The sequence below is a fragment of the Hevea brasiliensis genome, chromosome 1, assembly GCF_030052815.1.
Source record: "Hevea brasiliensis isolate MT/VB/25A 57/8 chromosome 1, ASM3005281v1, whole genome shotgun sequence".
In the NCBI taxonomy this organism is placed as follows: domain Eukaryota; kingdom Viridiplantae; phylum Streptophyta; class Magnoliopsida; order Malpighiales; family Euphorbiaceae; genus Hevea; species Hevea brasiliensis.
The window spans coordinates 98,623,944-98,645,487 of NC_079493.1; the positions used below are offsets into that span (position 1 = coordinate 98,623,944).

Below are 21,544 nucleotides of genomic sequence, written 5' to 3' on the forward strand. Positions count from 1 at the left end.
GTTGCCTCTCGAGGAGCTCTTGTTTATAGTCTTTAGCTCGACTATTCTTTTAAGTTCATGGCTATGCTAGAAGGTTGCTAAAGGATTGTGTGAATCCTTTCTCGATTGGATCCCCTGAGAAGTATGGCTTTAGTCTCTATCCATTAACCTTAAAGGTGCCAGAGGTCTCACTCTATACTTCTACTACTCCATGTGGGAAGATTTGAGTAACCTTAAAGGGTCCAGACCATTTAGACCTCAGCTTTCCTGGGAATAGCTTTAGCCTTGAGTTAAATAGCAAGACAAGATCTCCTTCCTTGATTTCTTTTCTAGTTATGTGCTTATCATGCCAGCTCTTGGTTGTAACACCCCTATTTGTATAGCTTGGTATATTTCACTATTCCGGTGACCGGTGTCGGTCCGGATAATTAAGGGGAGTATAATCATGTCTAAGATACTTAGATAAGCCCTGAACACAAATAATTAATAATTGTCAAATACTTAAGTACAAAGAAGAAAAATAGAACATAAAAAGTTAAATGAGCCGAGAGTCACAGCGATGGGTGACTTTATTGGGAAGGACTGCGAGGTCGATTTAAACTCAAATTTTGAACCATAAAATGTGACGCCGTTGTCCTTAGGATTATTGCGAACACAGTGGAAAAGAGAAAATCACAAAAAAGAATTGTTTAGCAGGTCAAATAATTAGGTTAGGGATCCGAAAGAAATATTGAATTATTTGCAAACCGGATTGAACCGTCGAGGGGCAATTTGGTCAATTTATCCCTAGAGCTGACTCCTAACCTAACTGTCCAATAAAATCAGAGAAAAGAAAATTTCGGGATCAAGAATTAAATTAAAGAAGTAAATGGAAAAGAAATGAAAAATCTAAAAAAAAAATTAAAAAGTTTATGACATCATGCATGACATAAGCATGATGCAATAAATTTAATATTTAAATAATTGAAAATTTGGGGATAAATCTTAATAATTAAAAGACAAAAAAAAAAAAAAAGAAAAAATTAGTTTCTTCTTCTTCATTTGAGCCGCCCCATATCTCCCTCTCTCACTTCTCTCTCTTTCCATTTTCCACTTCTATTAAAGCTTAATTCTAAGCTTTTAAAATCCTCAAATTTCTATTAAATTCCCTAAATTATCAACTTAAACCTCATCCTTGCATCTTGAAAAGTATAGAGGAGCAAGAAATAGAAAGCAATTTGGAGAAAAGGGGAGTTAGAGATTGCTACACAAAGGTTAGTAATAAACTCTAATTTATTTCTTTAAATTTCATGCAAATATGCTTTAATAAACTTAGAAATTGAAATAAATCAAAAGAAAACATGGTTGAGGGACCCAACATGAATTTTAGCCAGCCTTAGTTAGGGTTTAAAATGGGTGAATTTGATGCATTTGAATGGTTGCTTAGGTTGAATTATGTATGTAAACTACGGATAGATGTTTAGATTGCATTAGGTTTGAATTTTATGAATTAGGGTTCTTGGCACCTAGGGTTTGAGAGAAAAAATTGTGAGAATTAGCCAAATGATATAGTTAACCTTATTTGAGTTGAGTAATGGTCAAGTGTGACCATTTGTGGTGTGTATGAAGTGTTGGAACTAAGTTTAAATTCAGATTGGTTATGGTCATTCTGCAGGCAGTATGACCTAGGTTCCTTTCAGGGACCAAAACTGAAAATTTACCAACTCAATTGGTGTGTGGCCAATTGGGAATGGAACTAGACACAAAATGGCACATTTTTCATTCAGGAATCATGCCTAGAAAGTGACCAAAACTTAGTGAGCAATTAGGCTAAATCTGGAATTGGGTACACTGCCCTGTACAAAAATGACCAAATGAACAGTGTTTATTCATTTTGCCATAACTTGGGCTAGGTAGGTCCAAATGACCTAATTTTTGTGGCATTAGAAAGGTATGACATAATACTACAACTTTTATGAAGAACGCAAACCTAAATTATGCCCTTAACCAAGTCATTTAGCCACTCAAATTTAGTGACCCAAAACTGTCAGAACCAAATTAGGTGCCTAGAAAATCTGGGTTAGACCAATCCGGTCAGCCATGTTCCAATGGCGATAACTTGGGCTACAAAATTTCAAATGGAGTGATTCAAAGAGGGAAATAAATTTAAGATAATAAGGAACAACTTCTATGAAGAAAACTTAGTCAAATTCTAACAGCAACATGACCAATTGAATAGTGCACTACAGGACACCAAAACTGAAAATTTGAAATTTGTGCCTAAAAGACTTAAGTTTTGAGAAAAGAACCAAAACATAAATTAGGTAACCAAAATTTGGCATGTGGGTGAAATTAGAATTCCCATACCTATTAAGCATTAGAAAGTCAACAAATTGACTTGAATAGTATCATGAATAGTAACCCTGAAATACAAATTTTAAAGAACGTCAAGTTTGGCATATTAAAACTAGGTATAAGTAGAATTGAATTCATTTTTGGATTTATGATAAATTATGATACTGAAACACTTTGAAATTGTGTGTTTCAGATGAAAGGAATACTGGGAAAGAACCCAAGGCTTCAAGTCAAGGCCAAAAGGCAACTCGCATATGGTTTGTGCACAACATAGAAATTTTTGTAAATTTTCTTCTACAAATTATTTTGAATAAATTATGAATTAATTGTATTGAAATGTTTATTATGCTTTTGACTTAAATTATTGAAAGTTTATTTGTATATGTTTGAAATGGCAATAAATGTTTAGTAAATTGTTAAGATAGTTTTGAAACCACAGTGTCATAACAATATATTTGAATACCTCACTAGCATGACTAGTGGGAAGAAATAGTTTCGAATTTTGATTCCTTTTCTGGCTGAAGTTTTGAGGTGTGTGCTAATAGAAGAAGAAATTGAATGGGTACCCATATATTTAAGCTAGCTGGCATTGTGATGTGATTTCTTATAAACCTCTAGCTATTGAGATGATTATTGTTTCAAATGGCATGATATAACTGTGTGTTTTTATGAAATTTGTTTTGAAACTTTCGAAATGAAATTGTTTGGATTAAGAGCTTATAAATCATGTTTTGTAGTTATTTCTCATATTCAGTTCAGTTTTTGAATTAGTATGATTTAAATTCTGCATAAATGTTATTTTAGTATGTTGTGCACCACTGAGTCATAGTACTCAGCGATGGCTGTTATTGCTGTTGCAGATATAGTGTAACACCCTCCTCGTAGCAATTCTGTACATTCTACTGTTTCAATGACCAGTGTCGGTCTGGACAGCTAGAAAGTCCGAAAAAATATTTAAACTAAACTGAGGAACCATAATTAACTTAAATATTAATAAGAAAAATTTAGAAAAAATTTTTAAAATAAAATACAACCAAGTTAAATGAGTCGGTGCCCTAACGATGGGTAACCCTCTGAGAAGTTGCGGTTCTCACAACTAGGAGCCCTAGACCAAGGAGAAAATTTATAAAATAATTTTTGGGACTCCAGAGAAGAGTCATTGAGGGTTCTATGGCATTAGAATGCCAAGAAAATGCTTAAAACATTTTTTCAATTGGTACAGACAATTTTAGTCTGTTATGCCCAATGGAGGGCATTTTGGTCATTTCGCCTTCAGAGGTGATTTTTTGCCGACTTGTCCAGCTAAATAAATAATTATCATGATACAAAATGTGAATAAATATTGCTAAAAATTATATTGAAAATGAGTAGAGAAGAAAAGAAGAGAAAATGAGATAAAAGGCCAATTATGACATCACTATGATGTCATTAAAAAAAATCCCACCAATCATATTTAATCAACACTTAAATTAACTAATAAAAAGTGGACAAAGGATACAAAAAAAAAAAAAAAACCATCAGCCATCCTCACCCAAAAATCAGCCGTCCCACTCCCTTCCACCCAAACCTCCATGAAAGCTCCACCAAAGCTTCATAACTCACCAAATCTCACCCTAAAATCACTCAAGCCCTGCACTAAACTTGATCCTCACACCTTAAATCACTACTAGGCAGCAAGAAGAGGAAACAAAAAAGGAAGTTTTGTGAAGGAAGAAATTCTGCTGCAAGTGGTTAGTGTCCAAATCTTTGATTCTTTCCTTTAAATTTTTGTTAGAATGAAAATTTGAGCTAGGATATGTGTAAGTTCATTGAAGATAAACATGTTAAGGTGTTACCCTATTTTTGGCAGCCATGGATTTGTTGTGGTGTTGATGGTTTCTTTGGGTTAAATGAGTGAATGGGCTGCCCTTGATATGATTGTATCACTCAAAAAATTAGTTTATGAGTTTAGTGCAAGAAAATGTAACTTTGGAATGTTAGGGTTAGGGTTTGAAGCTCAAATATGTGAGTAGATATAATTGGACACAAAATGATATTGTAATGGTCAAATAGTGACCATTTGAATATGTGTGAGGAGGAATTGAAGTAAGGATAACCAAGTTGACCTTAGGCATGCTGCCCTTGGTGACTTGCAGGACTGGTTGTGAGTCCAGCAGATTTGGGTGGCCATAAATGGAGTTGTATAAGTTCAATTGGTGCAAGGCCAATTGGACATGAAACTAGACATATAATGGCACAACTTTGGTGAAGAAACCCTGCCCAGAAAACTAAACCAAGTTAACCTAAAAATTGCCCTAATCTGGATGACTTGCATTCTACTTGGGCAAAATGACCAAATGAACAGTGTCTATTCATTTGGTCATAACTCAGTGTATAAAGGTCCAATTGACTTGAAATTTTACAAGAAGAAAGCTCAGACATAGACCTGAAACTTTCATGAAGAATACAAATCCAAAATTCTGACCAAAACCTAGTCACGTTGCTAACCAAACTTAGGTTACCAAATCTAGCAGAACCAGTTTTGCCCAAAATTTTGGATTCTGTCCAATCCGGCCAGTTATGGTGTTTAGGCCATAACTTGCGCTATAAAACTCCAAATGGAGTGATTCAAAAAAGGAAATGTAACTAGACAAAATAAAGAACAACTTTCATGAAGACAATTTTGCAAATTCTTATTGTACAAATGACCAATGGAATAGTAAATATGAGGCTTGAAATCTGAAAATTTTGAATAACTAACATTAAGCTTTGAAATGGTATTGGCAACCAATACTAACAATTTTAGAATGCAAAATGCAGTATGTTGAGAGTATTAGAACCAATGTACCTATTATCTATGCAAAAGTCAATATTTTAGTTGACTAATGAAATGAATTGTAACACCTAAACTTAAATTTCAAGAATTGTAAAATTTAAAAGTGTAACATGTCCTAGTACACCTAGCAAGATTGATTTGGATAGGTCGGTATGCCAATAGGGTTCAGTTAGTAGTACTGCACATGGCATTATTTCATTCTGTGATTTTATGGCTTTTAGCCATTCTGACATTGTGTTAATACTTGGCCTTGTGCCTAATGTTATTACAACTTATTAGCTGTTCTGTTGCACATCGGGTGATACATATGTGACCGATGGTGTAACGGCCTGAGGTACTTGATACCCAGTGCCAGTTTACCCGTTTATCTAGTCCAGTCATCCAGTATAGGTTACTTGGGCAACCAAAAAATGAAAGTGGATAAATTTAATGCAATTATGAATATGACAAGTACAAAATAAATAAGATTACCAATAATGATCAAAAAATTATCTACATAAGGCATCAGGACATGCACTGCATATTTATTTTCAATTATTTCTTTTATTTTATTATTGACACCACTAAGCATTATTGCTTAGCGCGTTGCTCTTTGCCACACGTAGGTACTGGAGAGACCGACCGGGAGCCCAGTAGACCACATGGTGGGTGAGATCTTCTGCAGCTCTGCATAGTATCCGTGTCACCTCAAAGTCATCAGTGCATTGGTAAGACACTAGGTTTTATTTTGGAATTTTTTAATTAACTTTTATTTTCTCATGTGTAATTAAGACTTATGTAATGTATTTTAGTATTGATGTAAATTATGGAAATTGTATTTATGAATGAACAAGTAAATATTTATTTATGACTTTTATATGAATTTCATATGAAATGAATGAATGAGAATGGGAGTATATATGAGAAATATTGGGATTTTGTTGATGAAATGGAGTTTGGGATTGATTGAAAATTTTGGAAGTGTTTTTCACAGGTTCCGAAGAACTGTTTTATCCATTTTTAGCCTGCACTCTGCCGAATTTTCTATAAAATTTGCATAACCTCAAATAAATTATAATTTCAATAAATGACTTGAATTATATTTCACAAATTGTACTTCATAACTATGATAAAAAAATAAATTCAGGAAGAATAAAAATGATTGAGATAAAATAGAGTGTTTCAATACACTGTGTGACATATCTTACTCGGCTATACAGTAGACGGGTAAGGGGTGTCACATATAGAGACTAGAGGAGCGGCAGAGTGAGCTACTGAGGATCGTGGAGCCACCTCCCTGAAGTTCTATTGGGTATATTTTATACCCTGATTGTAATAATTATTTTGATGTATGTAAATGTATGTACATATAGAAATGGTCATGAGCAGTTGTATAAAGTTGTAATAATATTAGTTTGGATTTTTCTAATGTAAATTCTGGATTGATAAATGAAATTATTTTGTTTTAATTTGAATGAAATTACTTAGTATTATTTTTTATCATATTTGAATTGAAAATTATTGATTTGAATTTTGGAGTTGAGAAATGATGTTGAAGTTGTTGTGGTAGTTATTGAGTTGATGAAACAAATTATTGAAAGTATTTTTACAGGTATTTGAAGAACTGTTTTTTTTAAATACAGACGGCACTTTACCGAAATTTTTCTAAAATTTGCGAACAAATAAAAAGGGATAAAAATTTTAACTAGTTTTCAAACTCTAATTAAATGTTTTAATACCTATTAAAAAATGCTCACGACTTCTAAAAAGTAAGAAAATGATTTTAAAATCCCTTGTAGGGTACTTAATGAGTTATCGGTAGGTGAAGTTCGGTAGTTCATTAGGTATTCTATGGGATTATGTTATGCCTTACAGAGGGGTAAGGTGTGACATTGGTCCTATCCTTGAAGATTTTGGCATTCTCATAGGCATCTTGCCTAATCTCCTCCAATTCATTGAGCTGTTGAAGCCTCTTTTCTCCAGCAACTTTTAAATCAAAATTAGGGTTTGAATTACCCAATAGGCCTTATGTTCAAGCTCCACAGGGAGGTGGCATGATTTCCCATAAACTAAGCTAAAGGGAGTTGCTCTAATGGGAGTTTTTAATGCAGTGTGGTAGGCCTATAATGCATTATCTAATTTTAAGAACCAATCCTTCCTTGAGCAATTTACTATTTTCTGAAGGATTCTCTTTAATTCCCTATTTGAAACCTCCACTTGACCAATGGTTTGAGGATGGTAAGGTGTTGCTACTTTATGTGTCACTCTGTATTTCTTTATTAGTGTTTCAAATTATCGATTATAGAAGTGACTTCCCCCATCACTAATGACTTCCCTTGGTGTGCCACATCTTGTGAAGATGTTCTTCGTAAGGAACTTAACTACCACTCTGGCATTATTTATTAGTGTAGCTATTACTTCTACCCATTTTGATACATATTCTACACGAACCAGAATGTACTCATTGCTAAATGAAGATCATAATGAACCCAAAAAGTCTATTCCTCACACATCAAACAGTTCCACTTTAAGTATACCATGCAATGAAATCTCGATCCTTCTTAAAATATTTCCTATTCTTTGGCACTGTCAGTACAAAGTTTCTTACATCTTTAAACAAATTTGGCTACCAGAACCCTACTTGTAAAATCTTTACTGCTGTTCTTGTTGTACTAAAGTATCCCTCATGAGATGATGAGTGACAATGTTGCAGTATACTCTCAATCTCCTCCTCTAGTATGCATCTCATTATTAGCCTATCATTACAACTCTTGAATAGTAGAGATTCTTCCAAGGTACAGTCCCTTACATCATGCAAAAATTTTTTCTTTTGTTGGTAGGACATGTTAAGTGGCAAAACCCTGCACACAAGATAATTAACAATATCAGCATACCACAGGGGTTGGGAAATTGCAAATAATCATCAATTAGCAAATTATCAAAGCTATCCCAGATTCTTCCTGCTTGAGCCTAGATAGGTGGTTAGCTACCATATTTTCGGTTCCCTTTTTATTTTTGATTTCGAGGTCAAATTCCTGTAGAAGTAAAATCCATCATATCAGCCTTGGTTTTACTTCTTTCTTGTTCAAGAGGTACCAAATTGCAGCATGGTCTGTGTAGATAATGACTTTAGAGCTAGCCAAGTAAGACCTGAACTTGTCAATTGCAAAAATAGCTGCTAAGAATTCTTTTTCTGTAGTTGCACAGTTGACTTGTGCATCATCAAGTGTTTTGCTGGCATAATAGATAACGTGAACTTTCTTGTCTTTTCTCCATCCAAGCACTGCCCCTACTGCATAATCATTTACATTGCACATTATTTCAAATGGCAGCGCCCAATCTAGTGGTTGCATAAATGGTGCTAAAATTAATGCTTCTTTTATCCTTTGAAATGCAACACGACAATTGTCATCAAAGTCAAAAGGAACATCTTGATTTAGTAAATTAGTTAAAGGCTTAGCTATTTTGGAGAAATCCTTGATAAATCTTCTGTAGAGCCCACATGTCGCAGAAAGCTTCGTACTCCTTTGACTGATGAAGATGGCGGCATTTTTTAAATGATTTCAATTTTTTCTTTGTCCACTTCTATTCCTCTTTCTGAAATTAGATAACCAAGGACTATGCCCTCTCTTACCATGAAGTGACAATTTTTTTAATTTAGAACTAGATTTAATTCTTCACATCTTTGTAGCACTTTAGCTAAATTAGCTAATATTCATCAAAACTAGTTCCATAAATAGAAAAATATCCATAAAGATTTCTATTATATTTTCAATGTAATAAAAAAAATAGCCATCATGCATTTTTGAAAAGTCACAGGGGCATTATAAAGACCAAAGGGCATTCTCCTATATGCAAAAGTACCGTAAGGATAAGTGAATGTGATCTTTTTTGGTCCTCAAGATGAATGAGAATTTGAAAAAATCCAGAATACCCATCTAGATAATAGAAGTAAGAATGTTTAGCTAGTCTTTCTAACATTTGATCTATGAATGGAAGAGGAAAATGGTCTTTCCTAGTGGCACTATTTAATTTTCTATAGTCAAGGTACATTAGCCAACCAGTAACTATTTTAGTAGGGATCAACTCATTATTCTCATTTTTCATCATAGTTGTCCCACCCTTTTTAAGCTCTACATACACTAGACTAAGTCATTTACTATCAGATATTAGGTATATAATACCTGTATCTAATAGTTTCAAAATTTCCTTTTTTTACTACCTCTTTCATGTTAAGGTTCAATCTCCTTTGATGTTCAATGGTAGGCCTACTATTTTCTTCCATAAGTTTTCTATGCATACAAATGGAAGGGTTAATTCCCTTAAGGTTTTTTAAAGTGTACCCTATAGTCTTGCTATGGGTCCTAAGTTTTCTTAAGAGTTTTTCCTCTTCTACCTTATTTAGGCTAGCATTTATAATGATAGGATATTTAGAATTAGGATCCAAGAATGTGTACCTTAGTATAAAGGGAAGAGGTTTCAATTCTCCCTATTTTGTCTCTTCTTGTGGCTTGTTTTTTGGTTGCTTTTCCTATAGCTTTTCTACTAGTGGTGCTCGAGCCAAAGGTAGAGGTGTAGCTTTAAAAGACTGTGCATATCCTGTATTTTCTTTATTTTCATCCTCCACTGTGCGACTATGTACTATGTAAGCTTCAAGAGGGTCTTTGGGATATCTTTTTTGAAATTCTTCCTCTACTAGCTTATCTATGATGTCAACCTTTAAACATTCATTAGACATAGGTTTGTACTTCATTGCTCTACATAAGTTAAACTCCACTTCTTCATCTCCCACTTTGAGAGTTAACCGCCCATTTTTTACATCTATAATTGCTCTGGCGGTTGCCAAGAGAGGCCTTCCTAATATTATGGGAATTTGGATATCTTCCTCCATTTTTAGGACAACAAAATCTACAGGAATGAAGAATTTACCCACTTTGATAGGGATGTTCTCTAAGATGCCAACTGGATACTTAACAGACCTGTCTGTTAATTGTAACAAGAGAGTAGTTGGTCTCAATTCTCTAATATTCAGTTTTTGACATATAGATAAGGGCATCAGGCTCACACTAGCTCCAAAATCATAGAGGGCTTTGTCTATGTTCATGTTACCAATTAGGCATGCTATAGAGAAGCTTCCAGGATCTTTCAACTTTAGACGTAGCTTGTTTTGTAAGATAGCACTACATTCCTCTGTTAAAGCAACTGTCTCATTGTCTTCCAACCTTTTTTTCTTGGAAAGAATTTTCTTTAAAAATTTTACATAGGATGGCATTTGAGATAGTGCTTCTGTAAAAGGAATGTTGATGTAAAGTTTTTATAAAACTTCTAAAAATTTTTTAAACTATTTATCTAATTTGGCTTTCTAGAACCTTTGAGGAAAAGGTAGAGCAGGTTGGTAAGGTTCTAGTAATTTCTTTTTCTTTCTTTCCTTCTTTTCATCGACTTCTTCAGCTTGTTTCTATTCTTCCTCTTTTTGGCTATCAGGATTTCCTAAAGTTTCTCTCTTTTGCTTTTGTTTTTCTTTTGGTTTTTATTCCTATAATGTCCTCCCACTCCTCAATATAACTGCCTTGTAATGCTCTTTGGGGTTCATCTCTAGTTGACTAGGTAATTTTCCAATCTATTTACTTGAAGGACCAGCTTACTGGGCAATCTAGTTTTTAAGAATTTTATGATGGGTGGCTAATTGATCCACTCTAAAAGCTAGTTGTTTGATCATCTCATTCTGTTGTTGTTGTGCTGCTAAAAGGCCCTCCATCATGGATTCCATTATCAACTTGGATTCTAGCTATTGAGGCTGAGGAGGTGGCGGTGGTTGCTACATTAAATTCTTACCTTTGTTTTGAAAACCAAGTGGTGGTGGCTTGTATCCCTGCTATTTATTTATGGGCTGATTTTGCAAATTCTGCTAGTTGTACCATGAGAAATTGGGGTGATTTCTCCATCCAGGGTTATAAATATTAGAATGAGGGTTATGGACCTGTCTCTAGTTAAAGTTCCCTCCATTGTTCACATAGTTCAGCTGCTCTATGGAAGGCTCACTGTAAAGACTACATTCTGAAGTTATATGACCTCCCCCATAGCTTTTACAGTATTAATTACTTTATCCCAATACATTAGCCTGCATCCTATCAAGTTTTTTTGTGAGCTAATCAAACTAGGCATTAATCATGCTGAAGGCATCCATTTCTAGGATCCCTGCCATCCTCCTTACATCTTCCCTCTTATTTGACCACTCAAAATTATGATATACAACCCTTTCCAGTAGTTTCATAGCTTCAGTCACTGTTTTCTCTATAGCTACTAAATCAACTGAGTTTCTTATGGATGGTAACAATCCATTATAGAAATTTTGGACAATAAGCCAATCTTCTATGTCATTGTGTGGGCATTCCCTTTAAAGGTCTTTGTATCTCTCCTATGCATCGTAGAGTGACTTTCCCTCCTTTTATCTGAAGGTGTTTAGTTCTAGCCTCAATTTTGCAATTTTTGTAGGGGGAAAATACCTTACTAGGAAGGCTTGTGAAAGATCCTCCTAGGTGGTGAATGTTCCAGCTAGTTGAGAAAAGTAGCCACTTCCTCTCCTTATCTCTAAGTGAGAATGGGAATGATCAGAGTCTAATAGCTTGATCAGAAACCCTATTCATTTTAAAAGAGTCGCACAAAGTGAGAAAGCATTGTAGTTGATAATGTGGATCTTCCATAGGTAGGCCTCCAAATTGGGTTTGCTAAATCATTTAGAGCTATGCTGGTTTGAGTTCAAAATTATTGGCCTCGACTGTAGGCCTAGTAATGCTAGATTGGAATCCTTGGATAGTAGGGGCACCATAGTCCCTCAGGGATCTTGGTCTGTTATTATTGTTATTTGCCACGACTAGAGCTTTAAGAATTTCAGGTTTAGTTTTTGGCTCTTGGTTTCTCCTTTCTCTCCTGATAGTTTTTAGAGTCTTGTCTATTTCATGATCCAATTCAAGAAATTCTTCTTTAGGTTTGGTTGTTCTGGTCATATACTTAATTTAGCACCTGAAAAAGAAATAAAAAGATAAAACCAAATCAATCTAAAATAGTCAAAAGCATTAAATGTTTAAATCAGTTAAATTACCTATCATTTAATATTACTAAATTCCTCAATAATGGCGCTAAAATCTTATTTGCTGGTTTTATAACCACGCAAGTACATGGATCACTAACAAGTAATAAAGTGATGAGCAGAGTATCATGCCCATTAGGAATTTTAGGCGTAAATACTAAACTACATGACAATTTTGACTGTCTAAACTTTTAAAAGTTTTAGGATAATTAAATTTAAGCTAGTGCTGAGTAACTATTAAAAACAAAAGAAAGTAAATTTGAAAACTTAAGGAGGATTCTATTTGGACAAACAATCCCAAAATTAAGATTTCATACTTTAACCGTGTTATGGTTTTAATCTTACTTTATTAATGGAATAAGTGTTGTCACTTTGATGGAAATTAATCCTAAAGTATCTTAGATCCTCTCTCAAGGTATCTAAGGTGTATTTCAATTAGTCTGAACCCTACTTTCGTGGTAATCAGTCCTAATCAAAATCCTTTAAGATCTATGATTAATTATGGAATTCCACAAAGGTTATCAGCCTATCTCTAGTTTAGATTTTCTAAGTTCAAAATCCTAATTTTTTATACTGTAGTTATTCAATTAATATCTTGGATCATAACAAAGTGGGTACCAACACATAGCATGGATTAAGAATACAAGAGATGAAATCAAAGCTCAAAACTCAATTCCATCAAATAAAACTTAATGGATATCCATAATAGAAGTTAAAATTGCTACTTTCCAAATTCCAGAATTAAAGGAACTACTCACTCATGATGAGTTTAACAAACATAATGTAATGAAAATAAAAGAACATAAACTAGTCTTAAGAATTAGAACAAAAGAATTTGAAGAAAGATTCTGCACTAAGGAACTGTGGAACTTTGGCTGAGAGATCTATTCCTTGGCACTGTTGCAATCCCTCTTCAACATGGCTTGGGAACTAGGGTTTTTAGGAAGTCTTCTTTTAAAGATCTTCCTCTTTTTTTTTCTCTTCTTTTTATCCTTTTTTATTTTCTCCCCCCTTCATGCTTTCTTATTGCTGATATTTATATTAGATGTCCTAGGGTTAAGTTTTAAAGTCCTAAGGGAAGTCTAAATGGTATGCCGAAATATGAGCTGGAGTTGAATTAGAAAGCTGGCTGACACATAGTACATGGCCCATGTGTCACTACACGGCTAGGGTGTGTAAGTTTCTGAAGTGATTTTGGCCTTTCTTTAGATGGAAGACAGAAAGTTACACAAGGCAATAGGGTTAACATGAGTCATAGTGTACAGCCTGTGTACTGTCTCCATTCCTTTTACCACTTCAAGCCTTAATGAGCAGAAGGTTACACAGCACCTTGGATGGTACACGAGGTCCTTTACATGAAGCATGTACTGAGGCTTTTCTATGACTCTTTTAATTCTTATCGGGTAGAAGGTTACACGGGTCCTTGTCTATGCTTACATGACTTTGTGTAAAGTGTATCAGCAACTTGCCTTGCTTTTAAGTCCACCCAAGCTTTTTTACTGCACTCCTATGCCTTCAATTTCCTTCAGAACACCTAAAAAGATGTAGAAAATATGAAATTTAGAGAAGACTAACTAGATTAACAAAAACTAATGAAACTAAAAAATATACATTCAATTATCTATCTAAATGCCATGAAATATAGTACAATTATACCTAAAAATATCTATGTCATACAAGTGTATCAGCTACCCTAAAGAAAATTAAATTAAACAAATTATGTATATGTTGCAATTTATTTTAACAAACACATAAGGCTCAACCAATTATATCCTAAAAAATACTTATTTCTAATATGCTAATTTACTACCAAGTATTTAATTACATTTAATTCACTTGTCAAGGTTGGTTTTTAAGACAAACAAAATTTAATTTTAATTTATCTAATATTTATTTAATTAAATTTCATACACAAGTAGGTTAAAGATACAAATAAAATCAATTTTATTATTTATCAAGTAAATCCTAGTATTACTAGAAATTACATATAAAATTGTTATTTCAAAAAAGTTTAAGGGGTACTTACCTCTTAATCATTGCAGTTGTCATTGGGGCAAGCTACCCTTAAAGAAGAGCCTTTTCTTCTAGTATGGCAAGTTAATTCCTGTCTCACTCTTATTAACTTTTACTAAACTCCATGCAAATATTGCCCTTTTGGTACTTGCCTTAGGGTTATTTATTAATTTATTTTTTAAAATAAAATAAACATTACAATTAAAAATTTAATCACTTATAATATGGATTTTAATGAGTCAAAACTATACAATAGCCATCGGTCCATCTAACCTAATTCTAATACTTCATAACATCATATCACATCGTATGCATCATTAAAATTATATCAAGATACAATTTAAAACTTGAAAACAAAGAAAAATATAAATAAAAGGAAATTTCGAGATTTAATAGATTTACTGTGTCTTTGTATTTGAATTTCTAAAAATATCTAAACAATTATAGAAAATTTTGAGGAGCAAGAGCAAACATCATATTAAATTATAAAATTAATTATTTGGTTAAAATCATTAGCAAATATTTTACAAAAATTGAAACTTTTAACAGGGACAGATTTACATTACTTTTTTAAATTTGTAATATCTCTCAGAAACTACAGAAGAATTTTTCATGAAACCAATAGAAAAAGTTAGACAAGATCATAAATTTAATTTTAGACCCAAGAATCTCAGAAAAAAATGAAAATTTGAGGGAAAATGAGCCTTGAAATTTGGCTGCACTACAAATTATAATCTGCTAACACCCTAATGTTGGATAGTCATAACTTACTTAATTTAAAAGCCTTTTTTCATGATTTTTGAGGCTAAAATTATCAAAATTTCAAGAACATTACAAATATAATTTTATACAATTTTTAGTAGAAACATAAGCACGCGAAAATTAATTAAAAAAAGTAATAGAAACAAGAGCATGTGCATAATTGTTATCACTCTCAATTTTATCACATATACATGAATGTTATGAACATATAAGACTATGTAAAGGCACATAAACATGAAAAATAGATATATGGCATATTTCTTAAATATTCATAATTTAGAACACATATTTTTAAAGAAACCCTAAAGGTTGGTTGAAGAAAAATGAAGAAAGCAAGAAGAAAGAAACAGCGAAATGGGGAAAGCTTACCGAATTGGAGAGATAGAGTATAAGTTTTTCTTGTGTTGTGTTGTTCTCTCCTCCCCCTCCCTCTCTCCCCTTTGTTCTTCTTTTTTGTGAGGTATTTGTAGGTTTTAGGTCAAAACACTATATAGAAAGTTTATGTAATAGGAAGATTTAAGAAGTCTTAAAGAGTAAACTTCCTATTTGATTTTTATTTTTCCTTTAAAAATAAATAAATAAATAAGAATTGTAGGCTTTTATTTATTTAATCAAAATACCCTTTAGGGCCTTATTTGCCTTAGAGAGCCTAATTAGTCCAATTAGGTTTTCTAACAAATCAAATTCCCAAAATTAAATTTAAACAAAAAATAAATTCCATTTAAATTTAATTAAACATTTTTTTTTTACTCTTCAATATTATTTTTTCAAAGAAACATGACATACATATGATTATCCATTTTCAATACCTCTAAATATATCTCACAGTCATGCAAATTTTTCATTATCAGGTTTCTCATAGCCTCAATGCACGTGCCCACAAGGTCACAAAAATAGGAGTCTACAGTTTGCCCCTCACTTTAGTGAGATTTGAAATCAATATAAAAGCATTGCTCAAAAATTTTCAAAGTGATAACAGAATTTTTTATTAAAACTTTTTGAAAGCAAGCGCATTATCAGCTATGAAGATTGATTATACCTTGCTTTATCGATATACCCTTTGCTTAAGTTAAGTTAAGGACATTGAATTACAAGAATAGCCACAATCTCATAATAGTGAAAATTGAGTGTACCTTGCTCTGTCGATACTTTCTGTGTCATGGGACTAGCTATGGTCCCACGATAGTTAAAATAGTGTGATTTGAAATTTTATCGATTCATATTTACGACCCTAGTCCTAAACATCCCCCTCATTATCCTTAAAGAGGAATCAGACCCACAAGTAGTTAGACACTTAAAAACTATGGTGATGCATGATCTTCTATGCCTTACAAACCTACATGTGACATGTTGATGCATGTTCTTTGCCTTACACAACAATGTCATGCACCCTAAGCAAAGTCTAGGGACTTACCAAAAGGCTTATCTATGATTTAAAATTTTATGGATTTCTATTTAGGACCGTGGTCCTAAACTACCTATGTGTTCTCCTCTTTATCCTTGAAGAGGAATCAGATCCACACGTAGTTCGACACTTAAAAACTGTGGTGATGCATGATCTTTTATTCCTTACACACCTATAGGCAACATGTTGATGCATGTTTTTCTACGTTTTGCACAACTATGTTTTGTGACCTAAACAAAGTTTAAGGACTGACCAAAAACTAATATGTGACTTTGAAACTACAGTGTTGCATGATCTTCTATGCCTTACATGCCTACAGGTGACATATTGATGCATGATCTTCTACACCTTACACAACTATGTTGTATGCCCTAAAAAAAGTCTAAGGACTTAACAAAAACTGACTGTGATTTGAAAACTGAAATGACTAGATCTCAAAACTGTTTATGATTAATGTGCTTTCTATTCTTCACATATGCATGCTTATTTCCACTAGGGAATATCTTTCAAAACTTCAATGGGAATGAATGTCATTGGGGATTTTTTAAAAAAATTTCAAAACTTTCATGGTGATATTGTGGAAAATTCATTAGAGATGTACGAATCTTTGAAAACATTTAAAAAATGCATACTAAGAGACCACCTCTAAGTCAAAATACAATATCCCTCTTATTTTTCTTTGAAGTCCTTTTTCCTTCTTACTATGGCTTGTCATTCTAAAACCATGTTTAAGCCCATGCCTTGTCTTGATTCATTATACTTCTTTTCTTTCATGTCTTTTGTTCTTTGTGCCCTAATTTTGGTCTAAAATGCCCTTTCGAGTTTTCATCTCAGCGGACTTACTCTAACTTTTACCTATGCTGCCCTTTTGGGTTTTTCAACTTAGTGAGCTTTTTATTTTTGCCTAAATTGCCTTTTTAGGTTTTTGATTTAGCTCTTTTTTTATTTTTTTTCCTTTTTTTCACTCGAACTGCTTTCAAAGAATTCACCATTGATTATTCTATTGTGATTAAAAAAACTCACATTGAACTGAAACATGCAGTCCTACTACTGAGCTATTTGATATATCCTTCTAGATAAAAGCATTTACAGTCATAACTAAATAGAATCTATTTCTTGTCATACATATATAACCTTTTTTATTAATTTGGGTACACCATTACCCCTTTTACATTTAGTTTTGCTAAATTTCTAACCTTTCAAATCTAGAAATAAAATTATAACTTGTTGAATGGCCCTTTCTAGTTTTTCATCTAGATCTTCTCTCACTCTCCTTTTGCCTAGACCGCCCTTTTAGTTTTTTAACCTAGCATTTATTAATTTTCTTTTCTTTTCCTTTTTTATTTTTTATTTTTCATTTTCTTATTTTTCTTGACCTTGACTTTTGTATAGACTACCCTTTGTGGCTTTTAGCCTAATGGGCTTATCTCACTCAAACTACCTTTTGAGCTTGTTAAGGTTACCCAATTCCTTGAACTCATTTCCATCCAAGTTTGATATTCTCATAACATCTCTTGGCAAGACTTTCTTAACAATATATGGACCATCCCAATTTGGCTTTGGATCAAAAGGAATGAGACGAGCCTATTTCAAAACCATATCACTTTCTTTGATCCTTCTTGGCCTAACCTTTTGTTAAAGGCTCAGGCTATCTTGCTAATAAGACTGCATGTGACATAAGGCTCTTATTTTTTTTTCCCATCAATCAGAGCCAATTCGTCATATCTTTTCAGAGCCCGTACATTTTCCGGGACCTTGGCTTCAAGCATCACTTTTAAGGATTCAACTTTTAGCTCAATGAGTAGCATTACTTTAGTCTCATACACTAAAGAAAATAGGGTTGCCCTATGGATGTTCTTGTACTAGTGCGATAACCCTAAAAAGCATAAAGGAGTTTTTTGAGACAATCCTTATATCTTTCGAACATTTTTCTCAAAATAATCTTCACATTCTTATTGGCTACTTTAGCTACGTTATTAATCTGAGGCTTCTATGGTGAAGTCATATGATGCTTAATCTTAAACTCTATAACTAGCTCTAGAAAATCACCCTTAAATTGGCTGTCATTAGCTGAGACTATCTCATAGGGTACTCCAATTTGGCAGATTATATTTTTTTGTATCAATATGGCCATTAGAAGATATGGGAGAAATCTTCCCAATGATGTCTATGGTAGAAACATGTTGGGGTAACTATCCATTATCTCCAATGGAGTTGCCAAACTATGGTGAAAGGCAAAAGGTCATCTACTAGGATTGCATGAAGTGCAACATATAATGCCAAAGAAAGGTGGTGGAGTCACATTAGTCTTAAGTACCACCTCTTTAGATAACATTTCCTAGACATGCAATTTATATAATCTTAATAGAATTGAGTCCACTAGTAATTAGCTTCTTCCCATAACACTATCATGGTACTAAGAATTTATGCCACAAAGGCATAGATAGACAAGAGTCACTAGCCGTGTAATAATAGGGGCATATTCATTGTTTCTTCTGAGGGACATCTGATTAAGGTATCAATTTTCAAAGGGAGAATCGAAGGGACATGACAAATTCACTCAATTTTCTAATAGCATAGTGTATGGCAACTTACTCCTTACAGAGGTTCTACAACCATCATCACTATAGCCCAATGTCTAGGTTTGGGATGGTGGGTATGTAAAGAGAAGGTGTTAAGCACCTCTTATGCCTGGTCTAATCTCGTTAATTCGAGTGTTAGTCCTCTAATAATATTTTTAAATTCTTGTTTATTATTCCTTTATCAAACTTCTTACCTAAAGATGTAATTTCTAAACCTATACACATAAGTAATTCAAATAAGGGTTATTGTTTATAAATAATTTTCATGCACAAATACTCTCTATCTATGTGGTTATTAAATTAAATTAAGTGAAATTTACTAAATGACTAAAATTAACTTATTATTAATAATTTCATTTATAAACAAATTTAATTTATAAACAAATCTAAGTTTTTAATTAACCTATTTTATTTATTTAGCAAGTTACCCTATCAAAGCCTAAATTATGGACCACACCAACACTAGGACTTGGGTCAGCATAAGGCCCCTAACGCTTATAGCCAGCCTAACTATTCCTAGTCCACCCATGAAACCCATAACTATAGTTAAATTTCAAGAAATCAAATAGACAAAGTCTGGCCTTAAATTAGACTATCTAATAGGGAGGTCTTAGCTCACCCTGTTAATAGTATGCCCTACAGCATATCATTTAGTATGATATTGTAAATATTTTATTAATAAAAAGTAATTTCACTTTTCCATTTACATAATGTATTTATGTGTAATAGAAAAGGTTCATTGATATTTTGTTAGAAATTCTATTCTTAAGTTGTTAAGAATATGAGTGATAGTATTTCTAGCATAAAGTATCATAAATTGGTTCACAATCAAAGATACTTCACAATAAGGACATGACTTATCCAGAAAGATTGTAATCATGTTTGTTCCCAAGGTATTTATATGAGATATAAATAAAATGGAATGGTGAGTCTCGTGCAATATAACAAACATGATAGGCACTTATGCATGATAAATAGGCCGAAACAGTGATGTATATGACAAGCACATAGAGTTTACTCTTGTCAATGCATTGTCATATATCATATTAGTGCATATAATCTTTAGACCTGAGATAACCTAGTTATCTTGTATATAGGTGGTTTGAGTTTGATACTGTTTTCATACTTGTATTGTGTATGGGTATATGGGCATGCGTTAGCTTCTACTAGTTATATATGGAGGTAGGTGTTGATTAAGATGGAATTTGTTACACTATGTAAATAGGGATAAAGTCCTATGTTCATTTAATTATTCTTGATATTTCAAGTTCTTGGCCAGGACAGACAAATTTAGTCAGAAAAGAGTTTCTGATAAGAACATCTAATTAATCAAGAACTGAAATTAAAAGAGAACATAATATTCATAGCAAATGGGGTTTGACATAAACCATGACTCTAGCTCAAATTGGGATTTTGTAACAGAGAGATTCTAGTGCATGGTAACATATGATTATAGGTTCATTTAAGGTATTCCTTATTACTGATTGGGTGGCCATCGCACGCTATGCTAGGTGTCAACCATGGTCTATGAGATGCCTAAAATGATTTAGAGAAATTATTTACGGTAAGAAAGAGTTCTGATGATATTAAGACTTAATATCATATCTCATTGCCAATTAGTGATGAGCCTAGTAAGTCACACAAATACACAAGATAATCACCAAGTAAAATGTGATTTAATTGATTAATTAAAGAGTTTAATTAATTAATTAAATAGGTTTGGTTTGCAATAAGATTGCAAAGTCCCTAGCATGACTTGAAACGAAATCTAGGTTATTAGATGTATAGTATAAGTTAAATTTATATTTAAAGTGTTCAAATATTAATTTAATTGTAAAAAATTAATTAACGGATATTAATTAATTAATTTATGTTTAATATAAATTGATTAGAAGAGGAGAAATAATGATTTTGGGTTGAGAACTCAAAATTATAACATAAGGGTAATTTGGTCATTCCACAGGGTGACATGTGGCACCATGAGATGGTGGCACATGGCATCATATAAGCTTTCCATTTGTCTTCCTATCATGTAAGATAATCAAAGTCAAGATTAAGTCTAGCTTTGACACTTGCCTTAATGTGATTAAGTCAATTAAAATTAAGATGCAATGTGGTGATGACATGTGGTAAGGGTTTTAAGTGATGGCCTAGTTATAAAATGAAAAAGGAAAAAAATAATAATAAAACACACTCTTCTTTGTCTCAAAGGTGCCACCACCTTTAGCTCTCCCTCTCCTCTTCTTCTTTTCTCATCAATTCAAAGAGAATTGCCCAAATTCTTTTGAATTAAAAATGCTAGAAATTGTTTCTAGTGTCCTATACACATCTACAACCTCTCTGAAGGCAAAAACCTAAGTTACAATAGGTTGGCAAGGCTTGAGAAGCTGATTTAGGGGCTGCCCATTGGTGATCTTAGTGTGGACAAGCTAGAGAGACAACAATTGGGGTCCTAGGTGCTTCCTAAAAGCGGCAATTACATCACTAGTGCATCAAAAGGTTAGTGCACATATTCTTCTTTCAAACTAGGGTTCAATTGAATTAATTTGTTAATTGAAAATATTAAATGGCAAACATAGATCCTA

The 21,544-nt window shown here is 33.0% G+C and overlaps 1 protein-coding gene across 1 annotated transcript; it reads right to left on the reverse strand.

Annotated features, from left to right (window-relative positions):
* Window positions 1-9,638: 9,638 nt before the first annotated feature.
* Window positions 9,639-10,379, reverse strand: LOC131183217 (uncharacterized). Its single transcript, XM_058153537.1, has one exon. It carries the CDS (start codon window positions 10,377-10,379, stop codon window positions 9,639-9,641), a length of 741 nt encoding a protein of 246 aa, XP_058009520.1.
* Window positions 10,380-21,544: the final 11,165 nt, after the last annotated feature.